This window comes from Hyperolius riggenbachi, chromosome 8 (genome assembly GCF_040937935.1).
Source record: "Hyperolius riggenbachi isolate aHypRig1 chromosome 8, aHypRig1.pri, whole genome shotgun sequence".
Classification (NCBI taxonomy): Eukaryota; Metazoa; Chordata; class Amphibia; order Anura; family Hyperoliidae; genus Hyperolius; species Hyperolius riggenbachi.
In genome coordinates this window covers 61,228,872-61,247,375 of record NC_090653.1, presented here as the reverse complement: position 1 = coordinate 61,247,375, position 18,504 = coordinate 61,228,872, and the positions used below count along the sequence as shown (strand labels likewise).

The 18,504-nt window shown below is 47.1% G+C and overlaps 1 protein-coding gene across 1 annotated transcript in view; it reads left to right on the top strand.

Moving 5' to 3' along the window:
• MED29 (mediator complex subunit 29) overlaps positions 1 to 18,504 on the top strand; it is a 165,884-nt gene that overhangs the window by 76,739 nt on the left and 70,641 nt on the right. The window contains exon 4 of the mRNA XM_068250471.1: positions 10,749 to 10,893. Coding sequence (XP_068106572.1) covers positions 10,749 to 10,868 — 120 coding nt within the window. The 3' untranslated portion in view covers positions 10,869 to 10,893. The remainder of the gene's footprint in view (positions 1 to 10,748; positions 10,894 to 18,504) is intronic.

Genomic DNA, 18,504 nt, shown 5'->3' with positions numbered 1-18,504 from the left:
TAACACTTGCCTGTTTTTAAGTAGCGCTGTTCATTTCCTTGCTATGTACTAATTTATTTCGTTTTTGGTCAGCTGCTCCCACTTAACAGCCATGCTTTTGGTGTATATGCAGAGCTTCTGTTTGGGTTCAAGGTGCGTTTGTAGTTTCTGGGGGGGCTCAGCGTACCTCTGATTGGAGGCCATTCGGAGGCGGCCTGGTGTTGCGCTGATCCACCTTTTGCGCAATTTTCAGATTTCATATATTGTTACAGTAAAGCTGTTACTGAACAGCTTCTGTAACAAAAACGCCGGCAAAACCGCTCTGAACAGGCGTTTTTCAGAGCGGTTTGCGTTTTTCCTATACTTAACATTGAGGCAGAAACGCATCCGCAATCCAAAAAATGCCTTACCCCGGGAGTATGCGTTTCTGCAAAACACCTCCCGCTCTTGTGTGAACCACCCCATTGAGATACATTGACCAAGCGTATCCGCAGCCGCAAGCGGCTGCAGAAACGCTGAAAAAGCTGCTCGGTGTGCACCAGCTGTAAGTGCTAGTGAACCATCTCTCGTTTACTTTAAAGGTTATCATGCTATGGCTAATCTTTTAGAGCAGAGTGGAAATTATGCGTTTCGTTCCACTTTAAGTGCACAAGGCATTTATGGAAATGCTGGAATGCAGGGTAGAACACCCCTGAGCTGTACCGTACATAATGAACTGAACATAGAGTAAACAATTGTTGTTTGTCCTTTGGGCAAAACGCCTAGTCATTTTTCTTAAGTAACAACTTATTTGGCCAACAAACCAACTCATTTTCTGGTGCTGGTGTGTTGCCCCCGGCAACGTAGAAGAACTTTCCAACTTGCGCTCATTGGAATCTGCTTGCCATGAAATAACCCCACTACTGTGTGGTCGTCAGCTGTGTTGACCTCATAAAGGGCACATATGGGAGAAGGCCCCTAGCTAGAGGGCACAAGTGCCAGCCAGGGCTCCCAGCCAGGGCCTGCTTCCAGGAGATGGGGATTTTCCTTGCTTCTCAATCCGACCATAATACTTCTCTGTTCTGTCTGCTGTGATTCACTCCAAGAACAGTCAGTTCCTAGTATGTGCGACCGCAGCGAGAGAAAGGGAAGGAAATGGGCTGCAGTGTTGCCACATACTTTGTTCCCTTTTTTTAAAGAATGTACAAACTTCTGTTTGGCACCTGCTATGCCTTGTTCATTGCCAACTGGTAAAGAGCAACTCCAGCCAAAATGTCCCTTTCTGAGCGGTGTAAAGTGATCAAGGGTTTGTTGGTGGTAAGTCGCTATTTAGTCCACTCTTTGCGACCCCGTGAAGCGCAGCACGCTAGGCCCACCTATCCTCTTCTGAAGCTTGTCCAAGCTCATGTTTGTTGCTTCCATGACACTGTCTACCCCGCTCATTATCTGCTGTCCCCTCCTCCTTTTGCCCTTGATTTTTCCCAGCATCATCAGGGTCGTTTCTAGACTTTTTACTGCCTGAGGCAAGCTTGTGAGGATGCACCCCCCCCCCCCCCCCTCTCTCGCTTTGGAAAGATCGCATAGCACCCGACAATTTACTCTGCTTCATTGAATGTTCTCACTTGACATACTGCAGCTCAACACAATAGCACACTGGCTGGCTGTGAGTCTGTGACAAACTGCTTATCCTCAGCAACTCCATTCCTCCTCAGTCAGGACAGCAGTGCCACCTCCTCCCTTATTCTGTGCAAGTCAAATGAATCACTGCTGCCTTCCCCCTCCTCACTCTCTGTCAAACTCCTCACACAGCACAACAAGCTGCTTTTCCCCAATGATGACCTCTTCACCTTGCTCTGCTCTCGTTTCTCCTCCTACCCTGACTGCATGCTGTTAGTGTGAATACAGTACAAAAATGCCGTCCCTGTAATCTCTGCACCTGATGTAAATGTTTCACCTTGCTTCATGAGAGAACCGGCCCTGAGCATCAGGTTCTTATCCAATGAGTCCTGCCTTCTCATTATGTGTCCAAAGTATCTCAGCTTCAGCCTTGCTCCTTCCAGTGATCAGTAAGGGTTAATTTCTTTAACCTCCCTGCCGTTATAAAAATTTGCTGCGCACGGCAGGGAGAGTGTTTTTTTTGCATTTTTTTTTTTTTTAGCATGTAGCTAGCCTAGCGCTAGCTACATGCTTCCCCCCTCCCTGCGGTGTCCCCCTGTATGCGCCGATCGCCGCGGGCGCATATGCCCATCCGGAAATCCCGTTCTGAACGGGATTTCCATGAGGGCTTCCCCCGTCGCCATGGCGACAGGCGCGATTACGTCACCGACGTCATCGACGTCAGAGGGAGTCCCGAACCACCCCTCGACGCTGCCTGGCACTGATTGGCCAGGCAGCGCACGGGTCTTGGGGGGGGCACCCTCTGATGCGGCGGGTTGCGGCGAATCAGCGCAGAGCGGCGGCGATCGTAAGTTACACGCAGCTAGCAAAGTGCTAGCTGCGTGTAACAAAAAAAAATTATGCAAATCGGCCCAGCAGGGCCTGAGGAATCCTCCGTGGCAGGTTACCCCGAGCTGAGCTCGGGATAACCGGCAAGGAGGTTAAAGAGAACCTAAACCGAGAAAAGTTATTTAAAATAAACACATGATGTACCTGCAAATAAATATTACATACTTATCTCGTCATCAGTTCCTCTCAAAAGCTCACCATTTGCTTCTAACAATGATCTCTTCCAGTTCTGACAAGATTTTGTCATAACTGAAATATATCAGTTGCTGTCAGTTACAAATCAGCTGCTGTCAGTTACAACTGAAATGACAACTGATGTGCAAGGTAATGTGCATATTTCTCTATTGCTCATGTGGGCGATATTGCAGTTTAACAGTGTGCTGACCCGTAAGCTGTTACATTTTTAAAATGGAGGGCGGATAATTCCATCAATCACAGTGGACAAACTGGATGCGGGAGAGGAGAAAGAGATTGATAAGTAGACTACACGGGAGGTAAGTATAACTTGTGTTTGTTTATTTTGACTTTTAATTTCAGTTTAGGTTTGTTTTAAGGATTGACTGATTGGATATTCTTCTCAAAAGTCATTTCAGCATTACAATTCGAAGGTCTTGATTCTTCTGCACTCAGCCTTATGGTCCAACTCTCACAACCAAACATCATTACTGGAAGAACCATGGCTTTCACAATACAAACCTTTGCTGACAAGGTGACAATTACTGCTTTTTATCAGATTCTTATGATTTTTTTCTGTCTGTGTTCTTGTTGAATCTCTCTTCATTCCTGTGATTTAATACAGTCACATGAAATGAGGAAATAAGACTTGTGAGCCACAGAAGCAAGTTGTTTAAAGAGGAACTGTAACCAAGGCTTGAACTTCATCCCAATTAGTAGCTGATGCCCCCTTTTCTCAAATAGATCATTAGGGGGGTTTGTATAGCTGATATTGTGGTGAAACCCCTCCCACAGTGTGATGTCAGCACCTAGGTCCTGACAGTTTCTTAACTGTGAGCCTTGTTGCATTGTGGGAAATAATGACTGCTTCCAACTGCCAAGCAACCAGTATCTCCCTCTGTGCATATATACTGTGGGCCAGATTTATCAAAGCATTACCAACAGTTTTTTTCTTCTAAAACTGTTCTAACCAGCAGAGGAACTGTTCTGCATGATAGTAAGAAGCTTCCCAAATCCTACGTAATAGCGTCAGTTTAGTGTGGATTTTTAGAGCTGCACTACAGTTTAGAAAAGTGCAAATCCATTTCTAAACTGCTGCAGATTAAAGGGGCCCATACACCTAACGATTTTCTCGCCGATATACAGCAGATTCGATCACTGTGATCGAATCTGGTGTGAAATTGTTGTGCAAACGCTGACAGAACGATGGATTTCCGTCCGAAATGGATCAATCCCGTCGATCCGTCTGTGCGGAAGTTTTTGCTCGATCGCCGGGCGGGTCGGGAGTGCGTCGATAGCGGCGTTCGAATGCCCGACGACCAACGCTAGCGGCAATACATTACCTGCTCCGGCCGGCGGGTGTCCCCGCTGCTCCTTCTCCGCTGGGTTCCGGCAGGCTTCACTTCTTCCTGTCCCCACAGGTAGATTGCCCTCTACTGTTTAAACTTCCCCGGACAGGAAGTACAGTGAAGCTGCAGCCCTGGATCCCAGAGCGGAAAAGGGGACAGCCAGGGACACGCACCGGCCGGAGCAGGTAATGTATGGGGGGGGGGGGGGGGGGGGCAGCGGCAGCTTCACAGATTGTGATCGGTTTCATGCTGAAATCTATTCACAATCTGTTTGCAGTAAAGGCAGCCATACGATCCCTCTCTGATCAGATTCTATTGGAGAGGGATCTGTTGGTCGATTTGATGGCAAATCGACCAGTGTATGGCCACCTTTAGAAGTGTGCTTGATAGCAGTTCTATAGATTGCAGGCTAGACATGATTTGTGAAAGGCTCCTTCCCCCTGCTGAATTCCTCCTCAGAGCCTGCTGACAGCAGATGTGTTGGTTACCTCAGTAACAGCAATTCCCCTCACACTCTGCACTGTCTGAGAGACCTTCTTTGCTCCTCCTATTCCTAACAGTTTAAGAAGGAATTTGCACTATTTAGTGATTTCTTAGAATGTCTAAGACAGTTCTGCACAGATTTCTAAAAACCTACTGATATTTTGTCTCAGACACTCTTGATCAGAGCCGGCCCGCTCATGAGGCAGGGTGAAACGTTTGCCTCAGGCGGCACTTCTGGGGGGAGGGGGGGGGGGGCGAGCTGGAGGGGATAGCGGGCAGGAAGGGGGTATTGGGCCTAGCAGCGTGGAGGGGGGTCGGACCCCCCCCCCTCCCTCGCCTGGGTCCCCCGTCCTCCGCTCCCCTCCAGCTTTAAAAAGATCACTCGCCTCTTCCTCGTTCCAGCGTGCGCTTCACTGGCGTCACTTCCTGCGGCTAGCAGGATTTTTTTTTATTTTTTTAAAGCTTGCCTCAGGCGGCAAAAAGTCTAGGGCCGGGCCTGCTCTTGATAAATGCCCCCCTGTATATCTATAACAAAACAACTTTTTAGCATATTTCATTGTTAGTGGGTTTGGTTATACAGTGGTTTGCAAAAGTATTCGGCCCCCTTGAAGTTTTCCACATTTTGTCATATTACTGCCACAAACATGAATCAATTTTATTGGAATTCCACGTGAAAGACCCAAAAAATAAATAACTGCAAAGTGGGGTGTGCATAATTATTCAGCCCCCCTGAGTCAATACTTTGCTACAAAAAAATTAATTTTGCTTTCGGTTGACATTCTTGATAACAGCTAACTGCTCCCACCATCCACCTCAGCAGTTACAACTGCCTTTTCTGCACACTTCCCTGAGAGCGAGGACCTAAGTGCAAGCAAGCTAATACCTGAGGCCTCCTCCTTACTACATCATCAGTGCTGCTGCTTAACATGGCGAGGCCTAGTGCAAAACTAACCACCCAGCGAGGCAGAAGAAGGGGAAGTAGGAGGAGCAGTGTGGTGCGAACACCAAGCAAACGGCGCAGAACACCAGCCACAAGATGCAGAGCTGCAACCACAAGGCGCAGAGCCAGCGTGGTAAGAACAACCACACAGCACAGAACACCAACCACAAGACGCAGAACACCATCTGCACATCGCAGAGCCAGCTTGAAAAGAACAACTACCACGCGGCGGCGCAGAACACTAACCGCTCATCGCCGAGTCAGCGTGAAAAGGAGAACCATACGGCGCAGAACACCAACCGCACATCACAGAGCCAGTGTGAAAAGAAGTACTACAACACGGCGCAAAACACCAACCACACACCGCAGAGCCAGCGTGAAAATAAGAACCACCACGCATCGCAGAGCCAGACACCACCATGACGCCCTCAACTCGAGTATTAGGAATGTGCTGAAGAGTGCACACCGAGTCCACAGTATACCTGCCAGCAAGGTCATGTCCCACCATTAGTAGGCAGTAAAGTACATCCTCCAGCAAATGGAAAATGAATAAAAACAAATAAGCAGCAAAAAAAAAAAAAATACTTTGTAGAACCACCTTTTGCTGCAATTACAGCTGCCAGTCAGTCTGTCTCCACACCTAGCGTTTTGCATTTTGGCCAAAAAGTTCCATTTTGGTCTCATCTGACCAGAGCACCTTCTTCCACATGGTTGCTGTGTCCCCCACTTGGCTTGTGGCAAACTGCAAACGGGACTTCTTATGCTTTCTGTTAACAATGGCTTTCTTCTTGTCACTCTTCCATAAGAGCCAACTTTGTACAGTGCATGACTAATAGTTGTCCTATGGACAGATTCCCCCACCTGAGCTGTAGATCTCTGCAGCTCGTCCAGAGTCACCATGGGCCTCTTGACTGCATTTCTGATCAGTGCTCTCCTTGTTCGGCCTGTGAGTTTAGGTGGATGGCCTTGTCTTGATAGGTTTACAGTTGTGCCATAGTCCTTCCATTTCTGAATGATCGCGTGAACAGTGCTCCGTGGAATGTTCAAGGCTTTAGAAATCTTTTTGTAGCCTAAGCCTGCTTTAAATTTCTCAATAACTTGATCCCAGATCTGTCTGGTGCGTTCTTTGGACTACATGGTGTTGTTGCTCCCAATATTCTCTTAGACAACCTCTGAGGCCGTCACAGAGCAGCTGTATTTGTCCTGACATTAGATTACACACAGGTGCACTCTATTTAGTCATTAGCACTCATCAGGCAATGTCTTAGGCAACTGACTGCACTCAGACCAAAGGGGGCTGAATAATTATGCACACCCCACTTTGCAGTTATTTATTTGTAAAAAATGTTTGGAATGATGTATGATTTTCGTTCCACTTCTCATGTGTACACCACTTTGTGTTGGTCTTTCATGTGAAATTCCAATAAAATTGATGCATGTTTGTGGCAGTAATGTGACAAAATGAGGAAAGCTTTAAGGGGGCCGAATACTTTTGCAAACTACTGTAGATGATGGCAGTTGGTGCTGTCTACTTTTTTCATGTCTGCCAGTAGTAAAGATGATGACGTGCAGGATGATTGTGGATCAAACAATATGAACAAATTACATGGCAAATATCATTTCTTGATCTCTCTTCTATTCTTGAACATCTCACTTTGCAAATGTATTGATTTGTTTTTTGTATTGATTTATTTTTACCCTTTTCACTAAAGTTCCTGTTTAACAGTACTGAAAAAGGCCACATCATCTATCAGTTTTTTATTATTGTCTGTGTCCACTTTCCCCTCCTGTGTTTTTTTCTTTAAGTTAGGCAGCATTACCCCCTTCAAATAGTTAGTGACCCCCCCCCCCCCCCCCCCCTCCCCTTCCCCATTAGCAGCATCCCTCTGAATGTACATGACAAGGATAAAGGGTCAATTTTGTAGAGCACATAGACATTTCCCCACATGGGGACTGCAGTTAGTAACACCCCCTTTAATTATGCAGTATCATATCACCTCCGCATGTGCATGTTTTCACGCATACAGATACACATGGGGCTCGATTCACTAAGCCGTGGTAAATGCTTTGTGAATCGAGCCCCACTTTACTATTACCCGTGCAAACCTGTACGCACGAGTTTGCGCACGTACAGGTTTGCACGGGTAATAGTAAAGGTTTGCGCGCATTAACTTTCCCCGTTCACGCGCCAACCCATATGTTAGCGCGTGAACTGGAAAGTTAATGAGCGCAAACCTTTACTATTACGCGTACAAACCTGTACACGGGCTAAGCTTATCACAGCTTTGTGAATTGAGGCCATGGTGTACAGAAAAAGCATACAGAAAACTGACAGACGAGTGTGCTCCCGGCCTCAGCTTATTACACTCACTCTGTCCATCTCTGAAGGAACCTGGACTGGCTCTGCAGACTTCACCAGCATCACTACAGTACACAGCACTTGGGGAGGGGTAGAGAGGTTGGGAGCTGGATGCTGTGCAGAAGAGCCTGTTGCACACTGAATAGGGACTGTCTACAAATCTTTGTCTGCAAAACTTTGTATGATTTCTTACCAGTGGCTGAGCAGATGCAGTCATTAGAACAATTGTGCAGAGAGCAGAAAGTTTTTCTTCTCCTTGCCCTTGCCCAGTCTCTCAGGGCAGAGAAAATAAACCTCTCCCCCCACGGGGCCCCCTGCGGCTTCTGGGCCTTCCTGTGGCTGCAACTCTTGTAGGGTCTATTGTTACGCCTATGCTCCTAGGTATTCTTGGTCCCTATAAGAATCACCAAAGAAATATCCCCTATAGGTTAAGGCAAGGAAAGTGAACATTGAGGGACCCCATGAAAGTTTTGATGAGGGTCCCCATGAATTGTAGTTACACCACTGGCTACTGGAACTTGAGGTTAACTGGCAGATAATGCAGTTGCATTGTATTTCAATGTGCGGTTGCATTTCCTGATGGCAAAGCACAAAGGATGGGTTTGCATGCCGCAGCACCAAGTTTTAGGACCCCCTGGTCTAGGGTTATACACGGGCCGCTTCAGCGAGTCATGCCGTATGTATTTCTAACCAATCAATCTGCAGTGTGGAAAGCTTTGAACTTTGACAAAAGCTGCACAATTCTCCCCAGAACTGCTCTACTTTCTTGTGTGCTACTTAGGTGATTGCAGAAGAGGCAACCCAGAAATGTCAGCGGTGGTGTTTCACACCAGGAGGCGTCTAACCTTCCGACATTGTTCTGTGTGCAGGCGTGCACTGGAAACAATCAAATCTTCTCCTCAGAAGAGCCGTGTTGTAACATCTCACAGAGCAATTCTGCTCCTATCTTTCATGTGTTGTTAAAAAAAAAACACCACAGGGAAAGCCCAAGCATTTCCTGTACAAAGCCGCCCAGTTCCCGGATGGATGTGTGGAGAGGGAGGGAGGAGAAGCTGGGGAGAGGAGAGGATGCTGGGTAATTACATGTGTCTAAAGGAAGGGCATGCTGTACTCACTCTCCAGATAGACACAGGGATTTTCCCTCTACTATAGGGATATCCCAGGCTTTGTTATTGTGTGGATATCCTCTGCCCAGAATAGTTATTAAAGGATTTCCAAGAACCTGAATTCCTGGAATTAGAAGAATTAAGTAATCCACCCCTTCTTTTCACCCCCAGTCTTATAACAAAATGTACCGAGCACTCCGGGGCCTTGCCCTTACATGAAGTAGATTAAAGAGGCACTGTAATGACATATACAGTATAATCTTGTTGTAGTAAACTCCAAGGGACCAGGAAAAGTGATTTGCTATATCAGAAGTTTACTATATCAGAAATTGTTCTAGAAATGGCCCAGCATGCCCTGGTATATTCTCTGCTGCAAAGGACCAACTCTGTCCTTCCATTGGAGGTACAGAACAAGCACTTGCACATTTGGTGGACTACAAGGTACCTACCTTAGGGCTGCATAGCCAGGCTGGACAAATCACTGGTACAGCATTCAGGGCTTCTTAGAAATTGCAGCCATCACTGAATAGAGGCAGCCACTAGCTTCCTTTGAGTGACTACGATACCTCCATGGGCGGGACTTGCAACACTTGTCCTGCAAAACGTTCTGCTCACACTTGAGCCAATCATGCAGGCTCTTTAAAATGCAGCCAATCATAATAATGTGAGTAGGTCAGTTACCTCCGTGGATAGGACTAGCACTCTCCTCTCCACTCTCCTTAGTTTTGCAGTGAGTAGGCCCACTGTGATCTGCACTACAAGTAAAAGTAGCCTGTTCTGCGCTCCACGTGCTACCAGGAGCATCAATGCTAACAAGGGAAGAGCTACCCAAAAGTGTGTTTACAATCCCGTGGGAGGACTGTGACAATACTTTTATCAGTAATTGCAATGTGGAAGTAGTAACACTGCATCCTCTTTTGTTTACATTCACATTATTCCTCATTTCCCCAGGCTGCTTATTTGTACAGTACTGTATTGTATATCCAGCACTGGTGCTATTCTTCCTGCCATGCTGACATATGACCAGGGCAGTTTCTAGGCTAAAATGCACCCCGGGTGAGGGTGTAAAAGTTGTGCCCCCCCCCCGCAGCCAGGTATACATGCCCGCAGTATAGGTCAGCCAGGTCTAGTTGCACTCAGTATAGGCAGCCATGTATAGGTCACCGCAGTATAGGTAGCCAGGCATAGGTGCCCCAGTATAGTTAGCCAGCAATAGGTCCCCCCCAGTATAGGTAGCCAGGCATAGGTGCCCCAGTATAATTGCCCCCAGTATACGTAAGCCAGGTAGTTGCCTCCAGTATAGGTAGCCAGTATAGTTGCCCCCAGCATAGGCTAGATAGGTAGATGCCCCCAGTACATGTTAGCTAGGTGGGTGTCTCCAATACAGGTAGCCAGAAAAGTTGCCCCCAGCATAGGTCGGATAGGTAGGTGCCCCCAGGATAGGTTAGATAGGTAGGAGCCCCCAGTATAAGTTGGATATGTAGGTGACCCCAGTATAGGGTAGATAGGCTAGATAGCCGTGTATGCAGAGCAGGAGACCAGCGGCAAGTGATCGGCGAATGAAACCAGGGAGGTGAGTTGCCGCTCTATACAGCGCTTCCCTGCGCTTACTCTGCAGTCTGCAGCGGAGGGGGGTGCATGGAGGGAGGCCCGGGGAGAGGTCGGGCCGCCCCAAAAACCCCCCTCCGTGCCAACCCCCCCCTCCCCCTGCAGCTGTGGCTCCCTCTCCATCACGGCACCCCCCCCCCCTTTCCCCAGCCTAGAAACAGGCCTGCATATGACACATGCACCGCCTACTTTTTACTATATGCAGAGTCAGCATCACATTGGGGCCAAAAGCATGTTTTTTATAACAGAAGTTTTATTATATGCAGGCTTACTATACCAGGCATTGCTCCCGAAGACTTATAATGGAGATTGTCCGATACCTGGAGAGGAAGTTTACTATACCCGAGTTTATCATATTGAGATTATACTGTAGTAGAACACAGTAAACTATTCAGGATACCCAGTTTTATGGTAAGTTTCAGCATCAGAAACACTTCTTTTATCTATATATATTGCTGTATTTTGGTATGTAACCCCCACCCTCCTTGTGATGCTTAGCCTAGGCTGCTAAGTTATGCAGAATTCTCCTCCTAGAGCATTTCGGGGATCCAGTATCAATAAAATGCCATAAAAACACCCAGCAAGCAGGAAAATACTCAAAATAATTTTGTTAGTACATTTTTACCTACTTTTTGTCACTTTCAATTGCATAAGGGCCCAGATGTTGTTTCTACTGACTTCGAAACAAACAGTAAACAAACATTCTGCAGTGATGCTTCTTGTCAGCAGTGAGGCTGCTTTCTCACCAAGACGTTGCGTTTAGGGGACGCTATAGGTCGCATAACGTGCCCCTAACGCAACGCCTGGTTGTGGTGGAGGAGGACACTACCAAAAGCCGCGTTAAAAGCAGCTCTTGGTGCGCCTGTTCTGTCGGATAAGCTGCGGAGACCACGTGAGCGGAGCTCTCCGCATCACGTGGTCCCGCCAGCCAATCAGCGGCCGCTCCAAGAAGTAAACACTGCAAGTTCAGTGAATAATGAGTAGCCATGTACCTGGCTACGTAGCGGGCTCTCCCCGCCTCCTCTCCGCCAATAAAATAAAAAAAAATCACCCATACTAAGCATGAGCAAACAGTCTAACGCAGCTTAAGCTGCTAGAACGCACAGCATGCTGCACTCCAAAAGAACGTGCAGCGTTACTGTGTAACACAATGTGGGCACTGTGAACAGCCCATTGATTTTTCATTACTGTGAGTTGGGCTGCGTTACAGGCTGCTCTAACGTGCGCCTGTAACGTCCCACTGTGAAACCAGCCTAAAGATGTTGCCACCTGTGATACATTTTTGAACGTAGATTGGGTAGAGAAAAGATTTTACAATGGGCAAACACTGACAAAGTAATTTTTAAAGTAATGCTGCGAAAAATAAGCAATTTTATTAATTAAAGTGCACCTGTAAGGAAAAAACCTTGGGAGGGCTAAGCCCATATATACACATTTATATGTTAAGAAGTATGTAAGGTGATGTTACCCACAACAGTGGATGAGCACTTGGCAAACACTGCTTTTTATAAATGAGTACTTGTTGTTATACTATTGATATTTGTTCCAATAGTTGCCAACTGTCTCTATAACCTCTATTTTTATATAACCAAAACTCGGCACAAAGGTTTTTTGTTGTTGTTGTTTTTTTCAGTGCACACATTGAAAAAAAGGCGCCCGAGAATTTAGACGCTGGGTAACGTCCATAGTAGAATATTGGTAATGTTACCAATAAGGTAACACTGATAGTAGATACCTAACCCAGGTAATTGTTTCAGGGGTTTTTTGGGGGGGGGGGGAAATTTGCAGAAAGTTGGAGTTAAAGCAAACCCGAACTCTGAACGTCCTCTATGCTCTAAAATATAAGCAACAGCATAATAACCTTTAACGAAAAACATTTCTTTGTTACAGCTGATACAACAAATCCTACAGTAAATCTGCAGTGTGTCTACTTCCTGGTTTCATGGGAGAACAAAAAGAGTTAACCTCCTGAGTTTCCATATTAGCTCAGAATTCGAGCTAAGGTCGAATTACACTGGCTCATTTCTTACAGATAAGGGAGAATTAGACAGGCTGTTCTCGCTAAATACAAACAGGGTGGATTTCTCTGTGTTTTAAGGTGGCCTGGCTATACATCAGGCGACTTGGCGGCCTATCAACCATCCAATTCGACTATTAAAATCGAATTGGATGAAAATCGGTGCCGCCAAGTGCGTGTCTGACTGACAAAGCGACCAATTTCGGAATGGAAATTGTTTGCATTGTCTATTGCGCATGCTGCAAGATGTCGGGCCAAAGCTGGTTGGTCAGCACTATGGCGGCCAATTTTGGAATGAGCAGCAAAACGGCGAAACCCCCCGCAATGTATAAATGTGCCCCCCCCCCCCCTCGGTGCATTCATACATGACCTGTCCTGTAGCAGCCTCCGCGCGGTGTCCATTCATCTCTCCGGGATCCGCACACACAACGTTAGACGCTATGCGCTACTAGCATGTACATGTGTATGCGGCTGTTAGAACCTGGCGAAATGGACGGACACCGTACGGAGGCTGCTACAGGACAGGTAATGTATAAATGCACACACTGGGGGGCACATTTATACATTGGGGGCAGCGCCGGTGCGGACGAGCCGGGTTTAGCCAATTCCCTGAAGATTTCATGCTGAAATCGGACTGGAATCACTCTGGAGTATATGGGCAGCTTCGACAAAGAGACAAATTTATCTCTAATCAGATTCGATTCGAGTTTAAAATGCCATAAAAAATCTATAAAAGAAATGTGTAATATACATCTCAATGAAACGGAGTTCATTCACCCTCATAAAATGAGCAATTTTTTTGCCCTTTGCCCTCTCTCATGATCCCGGCTGGCGTAAGCCTAACAGGAGCGTTTTAAAATCTCACGCAAGCAGGAAAGCGGCCGTAAAGCCTTTTTCTATTTTTAAATAAACACGTAGGAAGCCTTGGAACAATCAATGAGCCAGGCCTCAGCAATGTGCGGGAAGCTAATCTGCGATTGATTAGCGCGCCTCTGACAATAGAAAGCGGTCGATGAGAATATTAGGTCAATCGACCGCAGGCTTTCACGGGGGTTATTTAAGGATCTTTTTTTGGTGAAACTGTCATAGCAGAGATTAGAGATTCATTCAATGCTTTCCCGCCCCGCCCATCTGAAATCTTAGTCACGGCAGCATCATCAGAGCAGCTCGGTGTGTAATAATCATGAGTAAGCATGTGGCATCTGTTATTCTGGCAGCTTCCCAGAATCATGCTCTTTCTCCCGCTTTAGAAATCCAATTGTTGAAGGCACTCGTCATGGTAATTTCCCTGGACTCCAACTGCACAGACAGGGATCCATGGGAGGAAGTAGTTACCAGTAAGGTTGTGGCTGGGAGAGGGAGAGGAAGGTTTCTGACATAACAGGGTTAAGCTATTTACCACAACAGCTTTTCTGAATGCGGAGAGGGATTTTCTCATCTGGCTGGTAGAAGTGTGTGTCATGCTTTATCTAGAGGTTATTAAAGGCCATCTCCAGGATATTTTTTTCTTTTTTCCCTCATGTCTCAAGGAAAATGGTCCTTGCTCTCACCCCCCTGACCCCCCCCCCCCCCCCCAAAAAAAAAAATCATGTTCACCAATGGTGTTCCCAGTTCTTGATCTGAATTCACCCCCCAGTTTAGTTGTCCAAGCAGATCACAGGTCAAACTCAAGGCCTGTGGGCCAAATGCGGCACAGCTTCAAATGGGCATTATTGTAAGCAGTAAAAGAGAGGCCTACTGGTGACAGTGTCAGTTTGAGCCATGGTGCGGCAACAACCCACGGCTCCCCACCCCACAAAAATGGGGCATGGGGCCCCCTCTCGGGATCCAACACTCCAAAGCCATAGTAGAGTAGCACAGCAACGTGCTCCTGCGATGCGTCAAGTCTCTTCTGCTCTTCCTAGCAGCAGGGATGCTTTGTGCTGCCACACCTCCAGCTGCCAATCATGTGACATGCATTCAGAGGTATGCAGGATAGAGCATGTGTCTGTGAGGAAGTCAGAGGAGACCCGAAGTAGCATTGGAGCAGGTAAAGATTACATCTGTGCAGTGGAGGTTGCTGTAATTACATTATAGTTAATTTGAGACTGTTCAATACATGTTAGTAAACAATTTGCCCTCTTACACTGTGTTTTAAATTTTGGCCCCTTACGTGATTGAGTTTGACGCCCCTGGTGTAGATCATTAGATGCCACTGGCCAAGCTGGCTGTTATCATGCTGCTACTTTTAAGAATATGTTTATTTTATTGTATTTCAATGCACTAGCACTTTGTGTGGTCCACACTTGTCCGCTGCAGATCGGATCCGTTGAAAACGGATCCGTTTTTGTAAACAATTTTTTTTTTCTCTCCATTTTGAGAGAAATGGCTTTTTTTGCAGGGACGTTTCCAGTCCGTGGAAATGTCCCCAGCCCTGGCCGTGGATTTGTGTGGGGAGGCGCCATGCTGGAGGGGGTAGCAGGCAGGAAGGGGGGTAGCGGGGGCAGTGGCAACCCCTCCTCCCTCACCTGAGTCCCCCCTTCCCCGCTCCCCCTCCAGCCAGTTTAGATGATAAAATCAGTCACTAAAGTATTCAAATGTAAGCCAAGCGGGGAACTTACTTCCTTGCATTCCACCGCTTGCTGTCACTTCCTGCAATGCCGCCCTCTGTAGTTCATTGGGTGGCATTGCAGGAAGTGACGGCGTGGAACACAAGGAAATAAGTTCTCCGCTCACCGCTTGGCCTACATTTGAATACTTTGAATGAATTTATCAATGAAACTGAGGGGGGCGGGGAAGAGGGGGAGACCCAGTTGAGGGAGAGGGGGGTGACCCCCCCTCCCTGCCGCTGCCCCCCTTCCTGCCTGCTACCCCCTCCAGCATGACACCCCCCCCCCCCCCCCCCCTCCCCTGGGACACAGAAAACAATTCCGTTTCTGTGTCAAAAGATGCCTGTTTAGATGGGGATCCATTTTGCCATTACTTTTTACTAACCCTCTGTGTATCCGGGGTCCGTGAAAATGTTGCAAATCCGGACCGTCCGCTCAAGTTTTTTTTGTGAAGGCGGCTGCTATTTTTAACATTGGCATCCGTGGCTCCGGTTTTGATCCGGGCTAAAAACCGGAGCCACGGATACGTTTTTGGAACAAGTGTGAACCTACTCTACCTAACCCTAGGTCACTTTCACTCCTGATGAAGCCTCCACAGGAGGCGAAACATGCAGAGAGTTTTGTGTGCTTTATAATATGTAAATAGTAGCAGTTGAGAGAGATGAGAATCGGGATTAAATCCTGTTCCATTTCTGAAGACACTATAGGCCCATACACACGTCTGATTTTTGCGAACGACGGGTCGTTTGAACGTCCCGTCGTTCAGTTGTTCGCCCATTAAATCGGGCGTGTGTACAGACTATCGTTCGCGTGATAAGACTGAGCTTGAGCGATCCGCCCGGGCGGATTGCTCAAACTCAGTCTTATCACGCGAACGACAGTCTGTACACACGCCCGATTTGACGGGCGAACAACTGAACGACGGGACGTTCAAACGACCCGTCGTTCGCAAAAATCAGATGTGTGTATGGGCCTTATCTCCACACCAGCTTATCTGGAATGTATCAGTTGGCAATTTATCTAATTCATTTGTCTCTCCAAATCTGAACCAATAAAGGTTAAAGGTGGCCATACACTGATAGATTTGCAGCACATTCGAACATCAGATAGATTCCTGTCAGATGCCTGTCAGGTTGAATCTGACAGGAGTCTATCTGATGTGTGCCACACACTAGGAACAGAAACCAATTGAAAATCGATCTAAATGCATTATTGCACCATTAGATCCAATGCAACTCGATGGGACATTGATCTGCTACCAGCAGCAGATCGACCTAGATTTTCCATCCTGTCAGATAGATCAAATCGATTGAAATTGGCCGCAAATCGATGGATCGGCCAATCAATTGTGCAACGATTTGCGGCCAATTGATCAAATCAATTGATTGATCATTGGATGTAATGGACCAGTTTATGGGCCCCTTAAAGAGCCTCTGTAACAAAATGTTGAGCCTTATTTCTTCTATCATATATGTTCCTATAGCTGTTCTAATGTGCTCTGTCTTACTGCAGCCTTTCCTAGTTGCACAGTGGCTGTATTATCTCTGTTATATGATCTAATCTTCTCTGTTGGCTCTGTCAGGCTCAGGCAGTCAGGCTGGAATGTGCTGTGCTGCTTGTGATTGGAAAGAAGCCATACACACTCTCTCCAGGCCCCCTGCACACTCTGTATGACTCTCACACTGAGCTACTCTCAGCCTATCACTTGCTATGTCTTTTGTTTGTAAACACTGCATAAAGCTGGCAATTACAAGCCAGGATTGCAGCAGGGAGTGGCAGAAACAGCACAGAGGGGCCCAGGAGAACATAATGAATAGAATGGTATGCTTTTTATTGTAAGAAATTTACAGTACAGATTCTCTTTAAGTTTTAATAACAATGGAGCATCCTAACCACAAACTTTCCATAACTAGGTGTAACGATTGGTGTCAGCACACAGAGAAAATCTGATTATTGATGATCTGCAAAATCATCAACAATACAGATGTATACCTGATTATGGAAGATCTGCAGAATCACCAATAATACAAGTATGACTAACCTCTGGACACCTAATAAAGTGTAAGTGTTTGGTGCAACTGTAGGCTATCTCCCGTGGGGCGGGAGACACAGATAACTACGGCCAGCTACCACCTGAGGAGCAGGTGGCCCTCGGCTGTGCAGGGAATATCTCTTTAAGAGAAGGGGATAGAGATAATCTTGCAGCCAGTGATTCCCTGGTAAACTGGGAATCAGACTGTACTGCAGCAAGGGGACTCCTATGGGATAGAGGCCACTGCCTGCACTGCAGGAAGGACTCTCTGAGGAGCAGGAGGTCCTTGCAGCTAACTGACACTTGGTGGAATAGTGTCACGGGTAGTACAGACAGACTGAACACTCGAGGGATGAGTGACAGCCAGAAGGGTCGGGCAGGCCAGGTCGGCAACACACGAGCAGATAAGGTACAAAGACAGAAGGCTGATTCGGTAACCGGGTACAGGCAAGGTTGGCAACTGGTAGACAGATAGGCAGAGGTACCGAATCAGAAAGCAAGACAGAGGTCGACAGAGCAAAAGGTCATAACAGATATCAAGCACAATCCTAGTCTGAGGTGTGAGGTCCTTGGTCTCGACACCCGGGAACTAGTCTGAAGAATAACACAGTATCCTATGCTTGGGTGTGAGGTCCTTGGTCTCAACACCCTGGAACTGGTCTAGAGGATAACACAGCAATGACACAGTAATCCTAAGCTTGGGTGTGAGGTCCGTGGTCTCAACACCTTGGAACTAGTCTAAAGTATAACACAGTAAAAAATCTGGAGACAGAGCCTTCTGTCATGCTGCCCCTACTCTTTGGAACTCCCTACCACACCCAGTAAAGACAGCACCATCCCTGGAGCTATTCAAATCCAGACTGAAAAGCCACCTGTTTAGCCTGGCATTTCCAGATTTATAAAATTCTTCCCCTGTACCACGATGGTCGGAGCCATGCTTATGCGCTTTGAGTCCCACGGGAGAAAAGCGCTTTACAAATGTTATTTGTTGTTGTTGTTGTTGTTGTAGTAAATAACAAGAGCGGAATCTGGCTAAGTGTGAATTCTCAGGTCCACCTGGTTCTAACACACTGTAGGATCTGACTGAGGTCTGAGTGCTCACACGTAAGTATTCGCAACGGCAGACAACCAGCAACTGACAAGCAAGATCTATATATACTACAGCGCTCCGCAGCACCGCCCCCAGCCACTCAGCCAATCAGGAGTTCCGCTGGGATCAGCTGATCGTCCTGATCAGCTGATACCTCTCCTGCTGGCATAAAGGTCCTGTCTTCTAGCGCGCGCGTAGCTCTCCATCTGTGTGCACTAGAAGGCCCAGGCAAACTGGTGCTGTGCGGAAACCGCCGGTCTGAACGCGGAGACAGCCGCCCCGCTGCCAGACCGCG